Raw genomic sequence first — 17,511 nt, 5'->3', positions numbered from 1 at the left:
CTCTCAGGAAGATCATGCAGGAGGATTGCAAAACTTAGATTTCGACGACAACTCCACTCTCGTCCAACGCAGTTTGGGACTCAGCTGGGAGCTAAAGCATGACATCTTCACCTACAAAACAATAGCCACAGAGAAACCCTACACCCGTAGAGGTGCTCTAGCAGTAGTGAACAGCTTGTTCGACCCTCTCGGTCTTGTAGCTCCAGTCGTCATTCAAGGGAAGTTTCTACTCCGAGAACTGGCCTGCGACAAAACCCTCGACTGGGACGCCCCTCTACCGAAGACAAAGGAAGCTGAATGGAAGATGTGGAAAGATTCATTACAAGATCTACAGGACATCAGGATACCTAGAGCGTACTCACCTACCACCTTGTCTACCGCACAGAAGAGAGAACTTCATTTTTTCTCTGACGCTTCAGTAAAGGCTATCGCTGCCGTAGGCTACCTCAAAGTAATTGACAGCGATGGAGGGTGCCACGTCGGTTTTGTCCTGGGAAAGGCGAAACTAGCACCTCCATCCGCCCACACTATTCCAAGACTGGAATTGGGAGCTGTTGTACTCGCAGTGGAAATGGCAGAATTGGTACAGAGAGAGCTGGACATTTGTATTGACACAATGCATTTCTACACAGACAGCAGAGTCGTCCTGGGATACATCTACAACCAGACCAGGCGATTCTACGTGTACGTCTGCAACAGGGTGCAGCAAATCAGAAGGTCAACCAAACCAGATCAGTGGCACTACGTCCACACAGCTCAAAACCCAGCAGATCATGCTACACGATCAGTTCCTGCAATGGAGCTAACGAACACTACATGGCTGACAGGACCCACCTTTCTGTATTTGCCTGATGAAGTTCCCAGCTCTGAAATGGAACATCACAAGCTCGTCGACCCAGACACTGACAGCGAGGTACGTTCCCATGCTACAGCACTCTCCATTCCTCATTCTAAGCTGGGATCTCATTGGTTTGGGCGATTTTCCACATGGAAGTCACTAGTACGGGCTATCGCTTCCATAACCAACATGCTGGAATGTAAAAGAACATCAGTCACAAACGGCGATATCACTAAACCCTGTACAGCACAACAACTATCAAAAGCAGAGACTCTCATAATTAGTTGTGTACAAAAAGAGACTTACAGAACTGAGCTCGACTGCTTGGCTGCTAGGAAAAACATTCCAAAAGACAGTCCCCTAAGAAAGCTGGACCCTTACATGGATGAAAAGGGACTTTTGAGGATAGGAGGAAGGCTAAAGCATGCCACACTGGACATTGGAGAGCAGTTTCCTATTATCATTCCAGCCCACAACCAAATTGGGAAGCTCCTTGTGAGACACTACCACCAAAAGGTCAAACATCAGGGTCGTGTCTTCACAGAAGGATCCATCCGTACAGCAGGATACTGGATCGTTGGTGTTAAACGGTGCATCAACAGCATTCTCCACAAATGTGTGGTTTGCAACAAACTTCGTGGAAGGACTGCTGAACAGAAAATGGCGGATCTTCCCCCTGACCGTCTGTGCACAGAGCCACCTTTTACCTATGTGGGACTTGATGTGTTCGGTCCCTGGTCTGTCACCACGAGACGAATTCGTGGAGGTCAAGCTGAAAGCAAGAGGTGGGCAGTGCTCTTTACGTGCATGAGCACGCGTGCCGTGCACATTGAACTCATCGAAACAATGGAAACATCAAGTTTCATCAACGCTTTACGTCGATTATTTGCACTGAGAGGACCCGCAAAGCAGATTCGTTCCGACTGTGGGACAAACTTCGTTGGTGCCTGCAAGGAGTTGCACATGGTCCTTACGGATCCCAAAAAGCCCAATGTCAGGAAGTATTTGGGTGAGGAAGGGTGTACGTGGATTTTCAACCCGCCTCATTCCTCCCATATGGGGGGAGCCTGGGAACGCATGATTGGAGTCTCCAGAAGAATCCTTGACTCCATGTTTCAAGAATCCAGCCGATCTCATCTCACTCATGAAGTGTTGTCTACGCTAATGGCAGAAGTAACAGCGATCATTAACGCCAGACCACTCACACCGATCTCCTCAGACCCGGAATCTCCTTTCCTTCTGACCCCTGCTTCGCTATTGACGCAGAAGTTGTGCACTCTCCCTGCCCCTCCTGGAACGTTTGACAACAAGGATCTCTACCGCCAGCAGTGGAGGAAGGTGCAGCATCTCGCCAACACCTTTTGGCACAGATGGAGGCGTGAATACCTTCCCACACTTCAAAATCGTGACAAGTGGCAAGATGTCAAGCCTAATCTGAAGGAGGGTGACCTCGTGTTGCTCAAAGACAATCAAGCTAAGAGGAACGAGTGGCCCCTGGCTCTTGTCACAAAGACTTTCCCCGACCAGGACGGGAAGGTCAGGAAGATAGAACTTAAGGTCACAAGATCTGGATCTGCAAAGACTTTTCTGAGGCCTGTCTCTGAGACAGTCCTTCTTTTGGCAGCTAATGATACAGACTAAGTTAAGTTAGGTTTCTGCCGGTGGGGCGGGGGCGGTCTTCCCGTCCGGTTGCGGGGAGTCTCTGGGTCCCTCGGGCGGGGCGTCTCGCCTTTCTGCCCGTGTGGGGTGTGGTCTCTCGCTGGCTTGGGGTCTGGCTGTCCCCTGCTTTTCTCGTGCCCTGTCCTCTGCCGGGTGCGTCTGTCTGCGGCCTGCTGCTGGCCCTTGTGGGCGGTACGGTGGGTCGGGCTCTGGGGTTCCTGTCGCTGGCCGGCTTGGCTGCGTGGGGGCGGTGGTCCCTGGTTCCCTGGGCACCACGCCTCCTGTTTGTGGGTTGGGCTCTCGGGGGTGATGGGGCCGTGCTCTGGCTCCCACGCACTCTGGGAGTCGAATGTATTGTACATGCAAATTCACATATGCTCACATACGTACATAGGTACCTACGCTCCCACATACATACACAAATACAGTACATATTTACCTACCTAATGTTCGTACATCCACACGCACATTCAATATACAAACATACACACACACATACTGTACATATACATTCACTGTACAAACACATATACACATTCTGTACATATACATTCATTGTACAAACACATATACACATTCTGTACATATACAAGTACATATGCATACTTACACTCATGCACATAATCACGTTTCATCAAACATATATTAACGTTGTTGCCCTAGGGTAAACTGGGTGTAACACATGGCACACTGACAAAGCTTAACCTATTGTGACTATAACAATCTACAAGGTTAATGTAGGTTGCTTCTCTTTCTCCCCCTCCATTTTTCTGCATTCTTTCGTATCTCAAGTTATCATTACGTATATGTATTGTTGCATTTAAACAATTGTATTGTTGATAATAAAGGTAAATTATTGGTATTGTTCATTATCAATAGCGCTATTTCTATTGGTATTTGTATTGATCCATTTGTAGTGTAATAATGCTCATTGTCATTTCTGTATTATTTTTTATTTTTCGCTAACTGCTTATTTGCTATTACTTTTACCATCATATTTGTACATGTCATATTTGCTGATGTTGCTCTGTTGTTGTTGTTGTTGTTGTTTGCTGTTGTTGTTTTTGTCTCTCTGTCTAATCCCCCTCTTGTCCCCACAATTTCCCCCTCTGTCTTCTTTTTCTCTCTCTTTCTATCCCCTCCTGCTCCGGCCCGGCTGCACTAAATGATAATATAAATACATTTAATAAAGTCAAATACAAATAAGGCAACAAGAGAAGTATCCTACACTTGCCCTCCCGGTAACAATTAGAGATGCTACCTCAGTAGAAGCATTTAAGTCCCATCTTAAAACTCATTTGTATACTCTAGCCTTTAAATAGCCCCCCTGTTAGACCAGTTGATCTGCCGTTTCTTTTCTTTTCTCCTCTGCTCCCCTTTTCCTTGAGGGGGGGGGGCACAGGTCCGGTGGCCATGGATGAAGTGCTGGCTGTCCAGAGTCGGGACCCGGGGTGGACCGCTCGCCTGTGCATCGGCTGGGAACATCTCTGCGCTGCTGACCCGTCTCCGCTCGGGATGGTGTCCTGCTGGCCCCACTATGGACTGGACTCTTACTACTATTATGTTGGATCCACTATGGACTGGACTCTCACAATATTATGTCAGACCCACTCGACATCCATTGCTTTCGGTCTCCCCTAGAGGGGGGGGGTTACCCACATATGCGGTCCTCTCCAAGGTTTCTCATAGTCATTCACATCGACGTCCCACTGGGGTGAGTTTTTCCTTGCCCGTATGTGGGCTTTGTACCGAGGATGTCGTTGTGGCTTGTGCAGCCCTTTGAGACACTTGTGATTTAGGGCTATATAAATAAAGATTGATTGATTGATTGATTGATACACTTCTCTTTTGTAAAGTAAATCTGAACAGCCGACATGGGCATCTACATCAACTATATGATTTGCCTGAGAAGCTGGACAGGACACAAAACAAAAAAAAACAACAACAAAAAAAAGTTAGGTTTCTGTAATTTGTATCAAGCATGTTCCTACTGCAGTTCGAAATAGTGGTATAGTATTTATACCAGGCGGGGAGTGTGACGTAACATAATCAGGTAATAAGAAGGGACCTTTATTTTGAAGGCGAGTTGCTCCCTCCTCTAGTTTCCGGTAGTGTCCGCACGACAGTCAGACGCCCACTCGTTTACACACAAGACAGGTGTATGTGTTTCAGCGCTCCAAGTTTGTTGTTTCTTCCCACAAAGTGCCTTGGAAACATTGTCTGTAAGTCCTGTGTCCGTTTTATTAGTGACATGAAGACGTTGTGTGTGCGTGTAAAGGTAGAAATAGTACTGTGCAACGATAGCTTGTTCTACGGTTTAGCTTGTTGCTACTTAGCATGTAGCTTCTTTGCTCGCTAGCTCACTCCTCTAATCATCGTCGACTTCAGGAGGAGCAGCACCGACCCTGCCCCCCTCTACATCAACGGCGAGCGTGTAGAGAGGGTCCACACCTTCAGGTACCTTGGAGTCCACATCTCTAATGACTTCTCCTGGACAGTCAACACCACATCAATCATCAAGAAGGCTCAGCAGCGGCTACACTTCCTTAGAGTCCTCGGGAAGTACAACCTGAAGCCTGACCTGCTGCTGACCTTCTACCGCTCGTCCATCGAGAGCCTGCTGACCTACTGTATTACGGTATGGTACGGCAGCTGCACTGCAGCAGACAGGGAGAGGCTGCAAAGAGTGGTCAAGACGGCTCAGAAGATCATCGGCTGCCCTCTCCCCTCTCTGACGGACATCTACACCTCCCGCTGCCTCAACAGAGCCAGTGCCATCATCAAGGACAGCACCCACCCTGGCTCTGACCTGTTCCACCTGCTGCCCTCTGGGAAGCGCTACAGGTGCATTAAAACCAAAACAAACAGGCTATAGAACAGCTTCTTCCCCAGGGCCATAACCATCCTGAACGGACTGCCCCATTGTCCCTCATAACTGCCTTCTCTTCGGTGCAATAACCCATTCCACCAACCACCCTGTTTTTTTTTTGTTTTTTTTTCATGTATATATTCATTTCACACCATATTCATTGCACTTCTACATTTTTTATATTTTTATATATTTGCACATTGTTTTTCTAGCATGCACACATCGCACTGTATGGAATGGCCTCAATCTCGTTACCTTGCGTAATGACAATAAAGCTGATTCTGATTCTTCTAAGGGAGGGTGCAATGTTTGTAAATGTAAATCTTATTCATGTGTGGCTTTGAGTGTTACAGGGGCTATGTAGGCATATTTACATCACTTTATGAGCACTGTTTACATGCTATTGTATGGGCTGTGTGTGTATGTGTGAAAACATGTTATGCAGCAAACATTTATGGAAATGTAGTTATTTAGTAGTGTTTATTTGACATATAGTTTGTGTCTCTTTATACCGTTTTACAACAAAAAAGAGAAGATAACAAAAGCAAAAATACATTCAAGGAAAAGAGAAAACAAAGAAAGAAATTACCAATTAGACAAGAAGAAAGGAAAAGTGCATTCTCTGTGAAAACCACTAAAGCTTCTTAAAGATAAAGGCCTGGACTCTTTCTTCTCTTTCCTTGGGATCTTCATGTTAGCTATCTGTCAACTTGTTTACGTCACGGACACAGACACGTAGGACGGAATAACAGTAAAGCAGTCCGTCTGCCGTAAACAGCAATGTTGTGACACTCTTAAACAGGACAATACTGCCATCTAGTGCATTTGATGAATGCACTTTTGTGCGTGCCACACAGCAATGCATCATCAGAGAGGATGTTCAGCATGGTTAGAAAGATATTGACAGAGAATAGAACAAGGATAGACAATTCAACCCTTAACTCAACAATGAGTAGATGAGTGTTATATAACACTCATCTATATATATATATAGCTAGAATTCACCAAGTCAATTATTTCTTATATATATATATATATATATATATATATATATACAGTGGGGCAAAAAAGTATTTAGTCAGCCACCAATTGTGCAAGTTCTCCCACTTAAAATGATGACAGACGTCTGTAATTTTCATCATAGGTACACTTCAACAGTGAGAGACAAAATGTGAAAAAAAAATCCAGGAATTCACATTGTAGGATTTTTAAAGAATTTATTTGTAAATTTTGGTGGAAAATAAGTATTTGGTCAAGAACAAAAATTCAAGTCAATTCTTTGTAATATAACCTTTGTTGGCAATAACAGAGGTCAAACGATTACTGTAGGTCTTTACCAGGTTTGCACACACAGTAGCTGGTATTTTGGCCCATTCCTCCATGCAGATCTTCTCGAGAGCAGTGATGTTTTGGGGCTGTCGCCGAGCAACACGGACTTTCAACTCCCTCCACAGATTTTCTATGGGGTTGAGGTCTGGAGACTGTCTAGGCCACTCCAGGACATTCAAATGCTTCTTACGGAGCCACTCCTTCGTTGCCCGGGCGGTGTGTTTGGGATCATTGTCATGCTGGAAGACCCAGCCACGTTTCATCTTCAAAGCTCTCACTGATGGAAGGAGGTTTTGGCTCAAAATCTCACGATACATGGCCCCATTCATCGTTTCCTTAACACGGATCAGTCGGCCTGTCCCCTTAGCAGAAAAACATCCCCAAAGCATGATGTTTCCACCCCCATGCTTCACAGTAGGTATGGTGTTCTTGGGATGCAACTCAGTATTCTTCTTCCTCCAAACACGAGTTGAGTTTATACCAAAAAGTTCTATTTTGGTTTCATCTGACCACATGACATTCTCCCAATCCTCTGCTGTATCATCCATGTGCTCTCTGGCAAACTTCAGACGGGCCTGGACATGCACTGGCTTAAGCAGGGGGACACGTCTGGCACTGCAGGATTTGATTCCCTGTCGGCGTAGTGTGTTACTGATGGTAACCTTTGTTACTTTGGTCCCAGCTCTCTGCAGGTCATTCACCAGGTCCACCCGTGTGGTTCTGGGATTTTTGCTCACCGTTCTCATGATCATTTTGACCCCACGGGATGATATCTTGCGTGGAGCCCCAGATCGAGGGAGATTATCAGTGGTCTTGTATGTCTTCCATTTTCTGATAATTGCTCCCACAGTTGATTTTTTCACACCAAGCTGCTTGCCTATTGTAGATTCACTCTTCACAGTCTGGTGCAGGTCTACAATTATTTTCCTGGTGTCCTTCGACAGCTCTTTGGTCTTGGCCATAGTGAAGTTTGGAGTCTGACTGTTTGAGGCTGTGGACAAGTGTCTTATACAGAAAACGAGTTCAAACAGGTTTATTAATTAATACAGGTAACGAGTGGAGGACAGAAGAGCTTCTTAAAGAAGTTACAGGTCTGTGAGAGCCAGAGATCTTCCTTGTTTGAAGTGACCAAATACTTATTTTCCACCATAATTTACAAATAAATTCTGTAAAATTCCTACAATGTGAATTCCTGGATTTTTTTTCACATTCTGTCTCTCACAGTTGAAGTGTACCTATGATGAAAATTACAGACCTCTGTCATCATTTTAAGTGGGAGAACTTGCACAATCGGTGGCTGACTAAATACTTTTTTGCCCCACTGTATATATATATATATATATATATATATATATATATGAAATACTTGACTTGGTGAATTCTAGCTGTAAATATACTCCTCCCCTCTTAACCACGCCCCCAACCACGCCCCCGCCCCAACCACGCCCCCCGCACCCACCTCCCGAAATTGGAGGTCTCAAGGTTGGCAAGTATGCCATCCATCCATCCATCCACCTTCTTCCGCGGGGGCAGCAGCCTAAGCAGGGAAGCCCAGGCTTCCCTCTCCCCAGCCACTTCGTCCAGCTCTTCCTGTGGGACCCCGAGGCGTTCCCAGGCCAGCCGGGAGACATAGTCTTCCCAACGTGTCCTGGGTCTTCCCCGCGGCCTCCTACCGGTCGGACGTGCCCTAAACACCTCCCTAGGGAGGCGTTCGGGTGGCATCCTGACCAGATGCCTGAACCACCTCATCTGGCTCCTCTCGATGTGGAGGAGCAGCGGCTTTACTTTGAGCTCCCCCCGGATGGCAGAGCTACATTATACACCCCCGCTACCACCAAACCACCCCCCCCCCCCCCCACCCCCCGCCCCCTCCGTGCGTCGGTAAAGGTGGGCGGGGTTGGGGGGGGGGCGGAGTTTGGTGGTAGCAGGGGTGTATAATGTAGCCCGGAAGAGTTAGGGATGCATGGGATTCTGGGTATTTGTTCTGTTGTGTTAATGTTGTGTTACGGTGCGGATGTTCTCCCGAAATGTGTTTGTCATTCTTGTTTGGTGTGGGTTCCCAGTGTGAAACGGGTCAAAATGGCTCTTTGAGTGGTAAAGGTTGCCGACCCCTGGACTAGGCTGAGGAGGGAGAGCGGCGCCATGTCTGGGGTGAGGGAATCACTTTAGTCCTGATCTCAGCAAGCCGCCAAGATGGTCAGGAAGTCTAATGGGTGACGGAGGAGAGGAGAAAGACATACCAAACTAACACGGCACGTCTCAAAACACTTTTTACGACTTAATTACCTCCATCATTACAGAAGCATTTATAATGGGGATGCGTCCACACCTTGGGGTTGTCATGCCTCGAGCCACCGTACCGGTTTCCCCTCTCGATTATTTTGTCTTTCTTTAAGTGGAAGAGCAGGGGTGGGTCTGGACTCTGGAACCCTTTCCTGCTGCACGCGGGGTTCACCAAGGACACATTGCTACCTCACCTACACACAATACTACTTATAACAAGCAGGTACTGCACTGACATAGAAATGTGACATCTACTTTTTTTTGATGTTTTAGCTACATTATTTGGTAAAAAAAAAAAAAAAAAAAAGTTTATACTATATAGCTTTGAACAACTAGAGGGTTAGGGTTAGGGTTAATGCTAACATTAGCAGGCTAACTTTCTTGTATTTTTTTTAAGCAAATATTTCGTCTGTAAACCTCAGTGTCATATAACTTGGTGCTTGATTCATGTTAACTGTGAGCATTCTCACTTTGGCATGTTAGCATTCCTGAAATTGTTGGTGGTGGGTTAGGCCGTTGGGATGAGAATCAGTAGTTGGGAAAGGGCATGTTGACCACTGTGTTACATGGCCTTTTCCTTTTAACAACACTCAGTAAAGGTTTGGGAACTGAGGAGACACATTTTTGAAGCTTCTCAGGTGGAATTCTTTCCCATTCTTGCTTGATGTACAGCTTAAGTTGTTCAACAGTCCGGGGTCTCAGTTGTGGTATTTTAGGCTTCACATTTTCAATGGGAGACAGGTCTGGACTACAGGCAGGCCAGTCTAGTACCCGCACTCTTTCACTATGAAGCCACGTTGATGTAACACCTGGCTTGGCATTGTCTTGCTGAAATCAATCAATCAATCTTTATTTATATAGCCCTAAATCACAAGTGTCTCAAAGGGCTGCACAAGCCACAACGACATCCTCGGTACAAAGCCCACATACGGGCAAGGAAAAACTCACCCCAGTGGGACGTCGATGTGAATGACTATGAGAAACCTTGGAGAGGACCGCATATGTGGGTAACCCCCCCCCTCTAGGGGAGACCGAAAGCAATGGATGTCGAGTGGGTCTGACATAATATTGTGAGAGTCCAGTCCATAGTGGATCCAACATAATAGTAAGAGTCCAGTCCATAGTGGGGCCAGCAGGACACCATCCCGAGCGGAGACGGGTCAGCAGCGTAGAGATGTTCCCAGCCGATGCACAGGCGAGCGGTCCACCCCGGGTCCCGACTCTGGACAGCCAGCACTTCATCCATGGCCACCGGACCTGTGCCCCCCCCCCTCAAGGAAAAGGGGCGCAGAGGAGAAAAGAAAAGAAACGGCAGATCAACTGGTCTAACAGGGGGGCTATTTAAAGGCTAGAGTATACAAATGAGTTTTAAGATGGGACTTAAATGCTTCTACTGAGGTAGCATCTCTAATTGTTACCGGGAGGGCATTCCATAGTACTGGAGCCCGAATAGAAAACGCTCTATAGCCCGCAGACTTTTTTTGGGCTCTGGGAATCACTAATAAAATAAGCAGGGGCGTCCATGGTAACGTTGCTTGGATGGCAACATATGTTGTTCCAAAACCTGTATGTACCTTTTCAGCATTAATGGTGCCTTCACAGATGTGTAAGTTACCCATGCCTTGGGCACTAATACACCCCCATACCATCACACATGCTGCCTTTTACACTTTGCGCCTAGAAAAATCCGGATGGTTCTTTTCCTCTTTGGTCCGGAGGACACGACGTCCACAGTTTCCAAAAACAATTTGAAATGTGGACTCGTCAGACCACAGAACACTTTTCCACTTTGTATCAGTCCATCTTAGATGAGCTCAGGCCCAGCGAAGCCGACGGCGTTTCTGGGTGTTGTTGATAAACGGTTTTCGCCTTGCATAGGAGAGTTTTAACTTGCACTTACAGATGTAGCTGTCAGGACTAGGACTATGGCTAGGTTTGTTCTCCCGTGGTGCAAATGATTTGGACCAGACATGGCGTGAAGGTGAATACATTTGAATTCTAACTCAAAAAAATACAAAAAGTTATAAACAAAAGGCGCTCACAGCGGAGGTAAAACAACTTGGCTATGAAAACAAATACTTGCACGTGGGCAAAAAAAAACTAAGGACATGAACAAAAGTCGCTAACTGTGGCATGAATAGAAACAACTTACTTGGACATGGCATGAAGTGCGCAGAGGTAAACAAAGTGTGAAGCAGAGAGTCAGGGGTGTGATGTCGCCAGGGAGACTTCCTGGCAACAATGGGTTTAAATAATAGTGACATGATAAAGACATGTGCGTGAGTTGTGAGGGCAGGTGAAAACTAATGGGTTGCTATGGTGACAAACAAGAGTGCACAATGAGTCCAAACGTGGAACAGGTGAAACTAATGGGTAACCATGGAAACAAGACAAAGGAGTGAAAAGCCAGAAACTAAAGAGTCCAATAACTAAACAAAACAAAACATGATTACACAGACATGACAGTAGCGACCAACTGTAGTTACTGACAGTGGTTTTCTGAAGTGTTCCTGAGCCCATGTGGTGATATCCTTTACACACTGATGTCGCTTGTTGATGCAGTACAGCCTGAGGGATGGAAGGTCACGGGCTTAGCCGCTTACGTGCAGTGATTTCTCCAGATTCTCTGAACCCTTTGATGATATTACGGACCGTAGATGGTGAAACCCCTAAATTCCTTGCAATAGCTGGTTGAGAAAGGTTTTTCTTAAACTGTTCAACAATTTGCTCAGGCATTTGTTGACAAAGTGGTGACCCTCGCCCCATCCTTGTTTGTGAATGACTGAGCATTTCATGGAATCTACTTTTATACCCAATCATGGCACCCACCTGTTCCCAATTAGCCTGCACACCCGTGGGATGTTCCAAATAAGTGTTTGATGAGCATTCCTCAACTTTATCAGTATTTATTGCCACCTTTCCCAACTTCTTTGTCACGTGTTGCTGGCATCAAATTCTAAAGTTAATGATTATTTGCAGAAAAAAAAAAGTTTATCAGTTTGAACATCAAATATGTTGTCTTTGTAGTGCATTCAACTGAATATGGGTTGAAAGGGATTTGCAAATCATTGTATTCCTTTTGTATTTACATCTAACACAATTTCCCAACTCATATGGAAACGGGGTTTGTAGTTTAGATGATGAGTTTAATGTCATAGGACGTATTGAAACTTGGGTGAACGACAGATCATACTTGAACACACTCAACCTGGATGGGTGTGTCCTTTACAATAAAAACAGAACAGGTAGACCAGGTGGGCGGGGGGGATGCAAATGCTGCGAGCGTGTTTCCCCGTGCAGGCTGGGTAGAGGTTCTCCTCCTGGTACTTCCACTTGACCATACGGGTCTTGCTCAACAGGCCGGTGATGTCCGGGTTGCTCCTAGGCACCCCACCTGGTACGCCTGGTATTCTCACCAGCGTTGCCCAGAAGTGTTCATCGGGCGAGTACGTGTCCTCTGACCAGGCCAGAAAGTCTTTGACCATGACGGAGGCGTTCATGTAGAAAACAAAGCCACGTGAGAGCACGAAGTAGGCGCTGCCAGTAAACATCTCGATGCCGTGAGGCGGGGCGCTCTTGGTCAGGTTCGTTCTCTTTGGCGACATCCAGTCCTTCTGCTCGTAGTGCAAGGAGAACCTCTGCTTCTTGGACTTGCTGGGTCGGAACGTGTCCAGCATGTTGGCGCCGTTCAGGCCGGCCAACTCCGACACCAGCTCCATGTTGGTCTTCAGGGGGGAGTCCTGCCCACAGAGGTTGATGACGTACTTCCAGGGGACGTCCACCTCCAGGAGGTCGGACAGGCAGTTGATGTCTGCTTTCAGGTGAGTGAAGCCGGCGTAAATGACGTACTCGCGCTTGGAGGCGATGAAGACATTGGGCAAGCAGCGAGCTATGCCTTCCATCGCCGACCTAAACACAGCGGGGGACTTTTGGTCGTAGTGAATGCAGAAGACGTTACTCGGCGAGTACAGCGCCCTGATCAGCCGCTCCACCATCCAGGCATACTTGTGCACCACCAGCGAATACGCCAGGTGGAAGTGTCTCTCCTTCTCGGTGGCGCACACGTCTTCGTAGCCTCTGACCTGAAGGAAGTGCGAGTAGTCGGCCGTGAGGTTGCGCAGCGTCTCATCCGGGTCCTTCGTGTCCTTCCTTCTGATCACGTGAGAGCACGAAGTAGGCGCTGCCAGTAAACATCTCGATGCCGTGAGGCGGGGCGCTCTTGGCCAGGTTCGTTCTCTTTGGCGACATCCAGTCCTTCTGCTCGAAGTGCAAGGAGAACCTCTGCTTCTTGCGCTTGTTGGGTCGGAACGTGTCCAGCATGTTGGCGCCGTTCAGGCCGGCCAACTCCGACACCAGCTCCATGTTGGTCTTCAGGGGGAAGTCCTGCCCACAGAGGTTGATGACGTACTTCCAGGGGACGTCCACCTCCAGGAGGTCGGACAGGCAGTTGATGTCTGCTTTCAGGCGAGTGAAGCCGGCGAAAATGACGTACTCGCGCTTGGAGGCAATGAAGACATTGGGCAAGCAGCGAGCTATGCCTTCCATCGACGACCTAAACACAGCGGGGGACTTTTGGTCGTAGTGAATGCAGAAGACGTTACTCGGCGAGTACAGCGCCCTGATCAGCCGCTCCACCATCCAGGCATACTTGTGCACCACCAGCGAGTACGCCAGGTGGAAGTGTCTCTCCTTCTCGGTGGCGCACACGTCTTCGTAGCCTCTGACCTGAAGGAAGTGCGAGTAGTCGGCCGTGAGGTTGCGCAGCGTCTCATCCGGGTCCTTCGTGTCCTTCCTTCTGATCACGTGAGAGCACGAAGTAGGCGCTGCCAGTAAACATCTCGATGCCGTGAGGCTGGGCGCTCTTGGCCAGGTTTGTTCTCTTTGGCGACATCCAGTCCTTCTGCTCGAAGTGCAAGGAGAACCTCTGCTTCTTGGACTTGTTGGGTCGGTACGTGTCCAGCATGTTGGCGCCGTTCAGGCCGGCCAACTCCGACACCAGCTCCATGTTGGTCTTCAGGGAGAAGTCCTGCCCACAGAGGTTGATGACGTACTTCCAGGGGACGTCCACCTCCAGGAGGTCGGACAGGCAGTTGATGTCTGCTTTCAGGTGAGTGAAGCCGGCGTAAATGACGTACTCGCGCTTGGAGGCGATGAAGACATTGGGCAAGCAGCGAGCTATGCCTTCCATCGCCGACCTAAACACAGCGGGGGACTTTTGGTCGTAGTGAATGCAGAAGACGTTACTCGGCGAGTACAGCGCCCTGATCAGCCGCTCCACCATCCAGGCATACTTGTGCACCACCAGCGAGTACGCCAGGTGGAAGTGTCTCTCCTTCTCGGTGGCGCACACGTCTTCGTAGCCTCTGACCTGAAGGAAGTGCGAGTAGTCGGCCGTGAGGTTGCGCAGCGTCTCATCCGGGTCCTTCGTGTCCTTCCTTCTGATCACGTGAGAGCACGAAGTAGGCGCTGCCAGTAAACATCTCGATGCCGTGAGGCTGGGGGCTCTTGGCCAGGTTCGTTCTCTTTGGCGACATCCAGTCCTTCTGCTCGTAGTGCAAGGAGAACCTCTGCTTCTTGGACTTGTTGGGTCGGTACGTGTCCAGCATGTTGGCGCCGTTCAGGCCGGCCAACTCCGACACCAGCTCCATGTTAGCCTTCAGGGGGAAGTCCTGCCCACAGAGGTTGATGACGTACTTCCAGGGGACGTCCACCTCCAGGAGGTCGGACAGGCAGTTGATGTCTGCTTTCAGGCGAGTGAAGCCGGCGTAAATGACGTACTCGCGCTTGGAGGCGATGAAGACGTTGGGCAAGCAGCGAGCTATGCCTTCCATCGCCGACCGAAACACAGCGGGGGACTTTTGGTCGTAGTGAATGCAGAAGACGTTACTCGGCGAGTACAGCGCCCTGATCAGCCGCTCCACCATCCAGGCATACTTGTGCACCACCAGCGAGTACGCCAGGTGGAAGTGTCTCTCCTTCTCGGTGGCGCACACGTCTTCGTAGCCTCTGACCTGAAGGAAGTGCGAGTAGTCGGCCGTGAGGTTGCGCAGCGTCTCATCCGGGTCCTTCGTGTCCTTCCTTCTGATCACGTGAGAGCACGAAGTAGGCGCTGCCAGTAAACATCTCGATGCCGTGAGGCGGGGCGCTCTTGGCCAGGTTCGTTCTCTTTGGCGACATCCAGTCCTTCTGCTCGAAGTGCAAGGAGAACCTCTGCTTCTTGCGCTTGTTGGGTCGGAACGTGTCCAGCATGTTGGCGCCGTTCAGGCCGGCCAACTCCGACACCAGCTCCATGTTGGTCTTCAGGGGGGAGTCCTGCCCACAGAGGTTGATGACGTACTTCCAGGGGACGTCCACCTCCAGGAGGTCGGACAGGCAGTTGATGTCTGCTTTCAGGTGAGTGAAGCCGGCGTAAATGACGTACTCGCGCTTGGAGGCGATGAAGACGTTGGGCAAACAGCGAGCTATGCCTTCCATCGCCGACCTAAACACAGCGGTGGACTTTTGGTCGTAGTGAATGCAGAAGACGTTACTCGGCGAGTACAGCGCCCTGATCAGCCGCTCCACCATCCAGGCATACTTGTGCACCACCAGCGAGTACGCCAGGTGGAAGTGTCTCTCCTTCTCGGTGGCGCACACGTCTTCGTAGCCTCTGACCTGAAGGAAATGCGAGCAGTCGGCCGTGAGGTTGCGCAGCGTCTCATCCGGGTCCTTCGTGTCCTTCCTTCTGATCACGTGAGAGCACGAAGTAGGAGCTGCCAGTAAACATCTAGATGCCGTGAGGCTGGGCGCTCTTGGCCAGGTTCGTTCTGTTTGGCGACATCCAGTCCTTCTGCTCGTAGTGCAAGGAGAACCTCTGCTTCTTGGACTTGTTGGGTCGGTACGTGTCCAGCATGTTGGCGCCGTTCAGGCCGGCCAACTCCGACACCAGCTCCATGTTGGTCTTCAGGGGGGAGTCCTGCCCACAGAGGTTGATGACGTACTTCCAGGGGACGTCCACCTCCAGGAGGTCGGACAGGCAGTTGATGTCTGCTTCCAGGCGAGTGAAGCCGGCGTAAATGACGTACTCGCGCTTGGAGGCGATGAAGACGTTGGGCAAGCAGCGAGCTAAGCCTTCCATCGCCGACCTAAACACAGCGGGGGACTTTTGGTCGTAGTGAATGCAGAAGACGTTACTCGGCGAGTACAGCGCCCTGATCAGCCGCTCCACCATCCAGGCATACTTGTGCACCACCAGCGAATACGCCAGGTGGAAGTGTCTCTCCTTCTCGGTGGCGCACACGTCTTCGTAGCCTCTGACCTGAAGGAAGTGCGAGTAGTCGGCCGTGAGGTTGCGCAGCGTCTCATCCGGGTCCTTCGTGTCCTTCCCTCTGATCACGTGAGAGCACGAAGTAGGCGCTGCCAGTAAACATCTCGATGCCGTGAGGCGGGGCGCTCTTGGCCAGGTTCGTTCTCTTTGGCGACATCCAGTCCTTCTGCTCGTAGTGCAAGGAGAACCTCTGCTTCTTGCGCTTGTTGGGTCGGAACGTGTCCAGCATGTTGGTGCTGTTCAGGCCGGCCAACTCCGACACCAGCTCCATGTTGGTCTTCAAGGAGAAGTCCTGCCCACAGAGGTTGATGACGTACTTCCAGGGGACGTCCACTTCCAGGAGGTCGGACAGGCAGTTGATGTCGGCTTTCAGGCGAGTGAAGCCGGCGTAAATGACGTACTCGCGCTTGGAGGCGATGAAGACGTTGGGCAAGCAGCGAGCTAAGCCTTCCATTGCCGACCTAAACACAGCGGGGGACTTTTGGTCGTAGTCAATGCAGAAGACGTTACTCGGCGAGTACAGCGCCCTGATCAGCCGCTCCACCATCCAGGCATACTTGTGCACCACCAGCGAGTACGCCAGGTGGAAGTGTCTCTCCTTCTCGGTGGCGCACACGTCTTCGTAGCCTCTGACCTGAAGGAAGTGCGAGTAGTCGGCCGTGAGGTTGCGCAGCGTCTCATCTGGGTCCTTCGTGTCCTTCCTTCTGATCACGTGAGAGCACGAAGTAGGCGCTGCCAGTAAACATCTCGATGCCGTGAGGCGGGGCGCTCTTGGCCAGATTCGTTCTCTTTGGCGACATCCAGTCCTTCTGCTCGAAGTGCAAGGAGAACCTCTGCTTCTTGCGCTTGTTGGGTCGGAACGTGTCCAGCATGTTGGCGCCGTTCAGGCCGGCCAACTCCGACACCAGCTCCATGTTAGTCTTCAAGGAGAAGTCCTGCCCACAGAGGTTGATGACGTACTTCCAGGGGACGTCCACCTCCAGGAGGTCGGACAGGCAGTTGATGTCGGCTTTCAGGCGAGTGAAGCCGGCGTAAATGACGTACTCGCGCTTGGAGGCGATGAAGACGTTGGGCAAACAGCGAGCTATGCCTTCCATCGCCGACCTAAACACAGCGGGGGACTTTTGGTCGTAGTGAATGCAGAAGACGTTACTCGGCGAGTACAGCGCCCTGATCAGCCGCTCCACCATCCAGGCATACTTGTGCACCACCAGCGAGTACGCCAGG

General features: G+C 49.6%; 3 protein-coding genes across 3 annotated transcripts in view; all 3 read right to left on the bottom strand.

Annotated features, from left to right (window-relative positions):
* Positions 1 to 12,181: 12,181 nt before the first annotated feature.
* LOC133610153 (beta-1,3-galactosyl-O-glycosyl-glycoprotein beta-1,6-N-acetylglucosaminyltransferase 4-like) lies at positions 12,182 to 13,616 on the bottom strand. The gene is made up of 2 exons (XM_061966239.1): positions 13,225 to 13,616; positions 12,182 to 13,172 (listed from the first exon to the last, which is right to left on the bottom strand). Exons 1-2 carry the CDS (start codon positions 13,614 to 13,616, stop codon positions 12,182 to 12,184), a joined length of 1,383 nt encoding a protein of 460 aa, XP_061822223.1.
* Positions 13,617 to 13,746: 130 nt separating this feature from the next.
* On the bottom strand, positions 13,747 to 14,902 carry LOC133610152 (beta-1,3-galactosyl-O-glycosyl-glycoprotein beta-1,6-N-acetylglucosaminyltransferase 4-like). Its single transcript, XM_061966237.1, has 2 exons — positions 14,511 to 14,902; positions 13,747 to 14,458 (listed from the first exon to the last, which is right to left on the bottom strand). The coding sequence occupies exons 1-2, from the start codon at positions 14,900 to 14,902 to the stop codon at positions 13,747 to 13,749; spliced, it is 1,104 nt and encodes a 367-aa protein (XP_061822221.1).
* Positions 14,903 to 15,032: 130 nt separating this feature from the next.
* LOC133610151 (uncharacterized) overlaps positions 15,033 to 17,511 on the bottom strand; it is an 8,682-nt gene continuing 6,203 nt past the window's right edge. Inside the window, exons 4-6 of the mRNA XM_061966236.1 lie at positions 16,356 to 16,985; positions 15,797 to 16,048; positions 15,033 to 15,744 (exon numbers count right to left, since the gene is read on the bottom strand). Of these exons, the coding sequence (XP_061822220.1) occupies positions 15,033 to 15,744; positions 15,797 to 16,048; positions 16,356 to 16,985 (1,594 nt within the window). The remainder of the gene's footprint in view (positions 15,745 to 15,796; positions 16,049 to 16,355; positions 16,986 to 17,511) is intronic.

The sequence above is a fragment of the Nerophis lumbriciformis genome, linkage group LG11 (assembly GCF_033978685.3).
Source record: "Nerophis lumbriciformis linkage group LG11, RoL_Nlum_v2.1, whole genome shotgun sequence".
Lineage (NCBI taxonomy): Eukaryota > Metazoa > Chordata > Actinopteri > Syngnathiformes > Syngnathidae > Nerophis > Nerophis lumbriciformis.
Note: the sequence above shows the minus strand (reverse complement) of the source record. Positions and strands in the feature narration are given on the sequence as shown.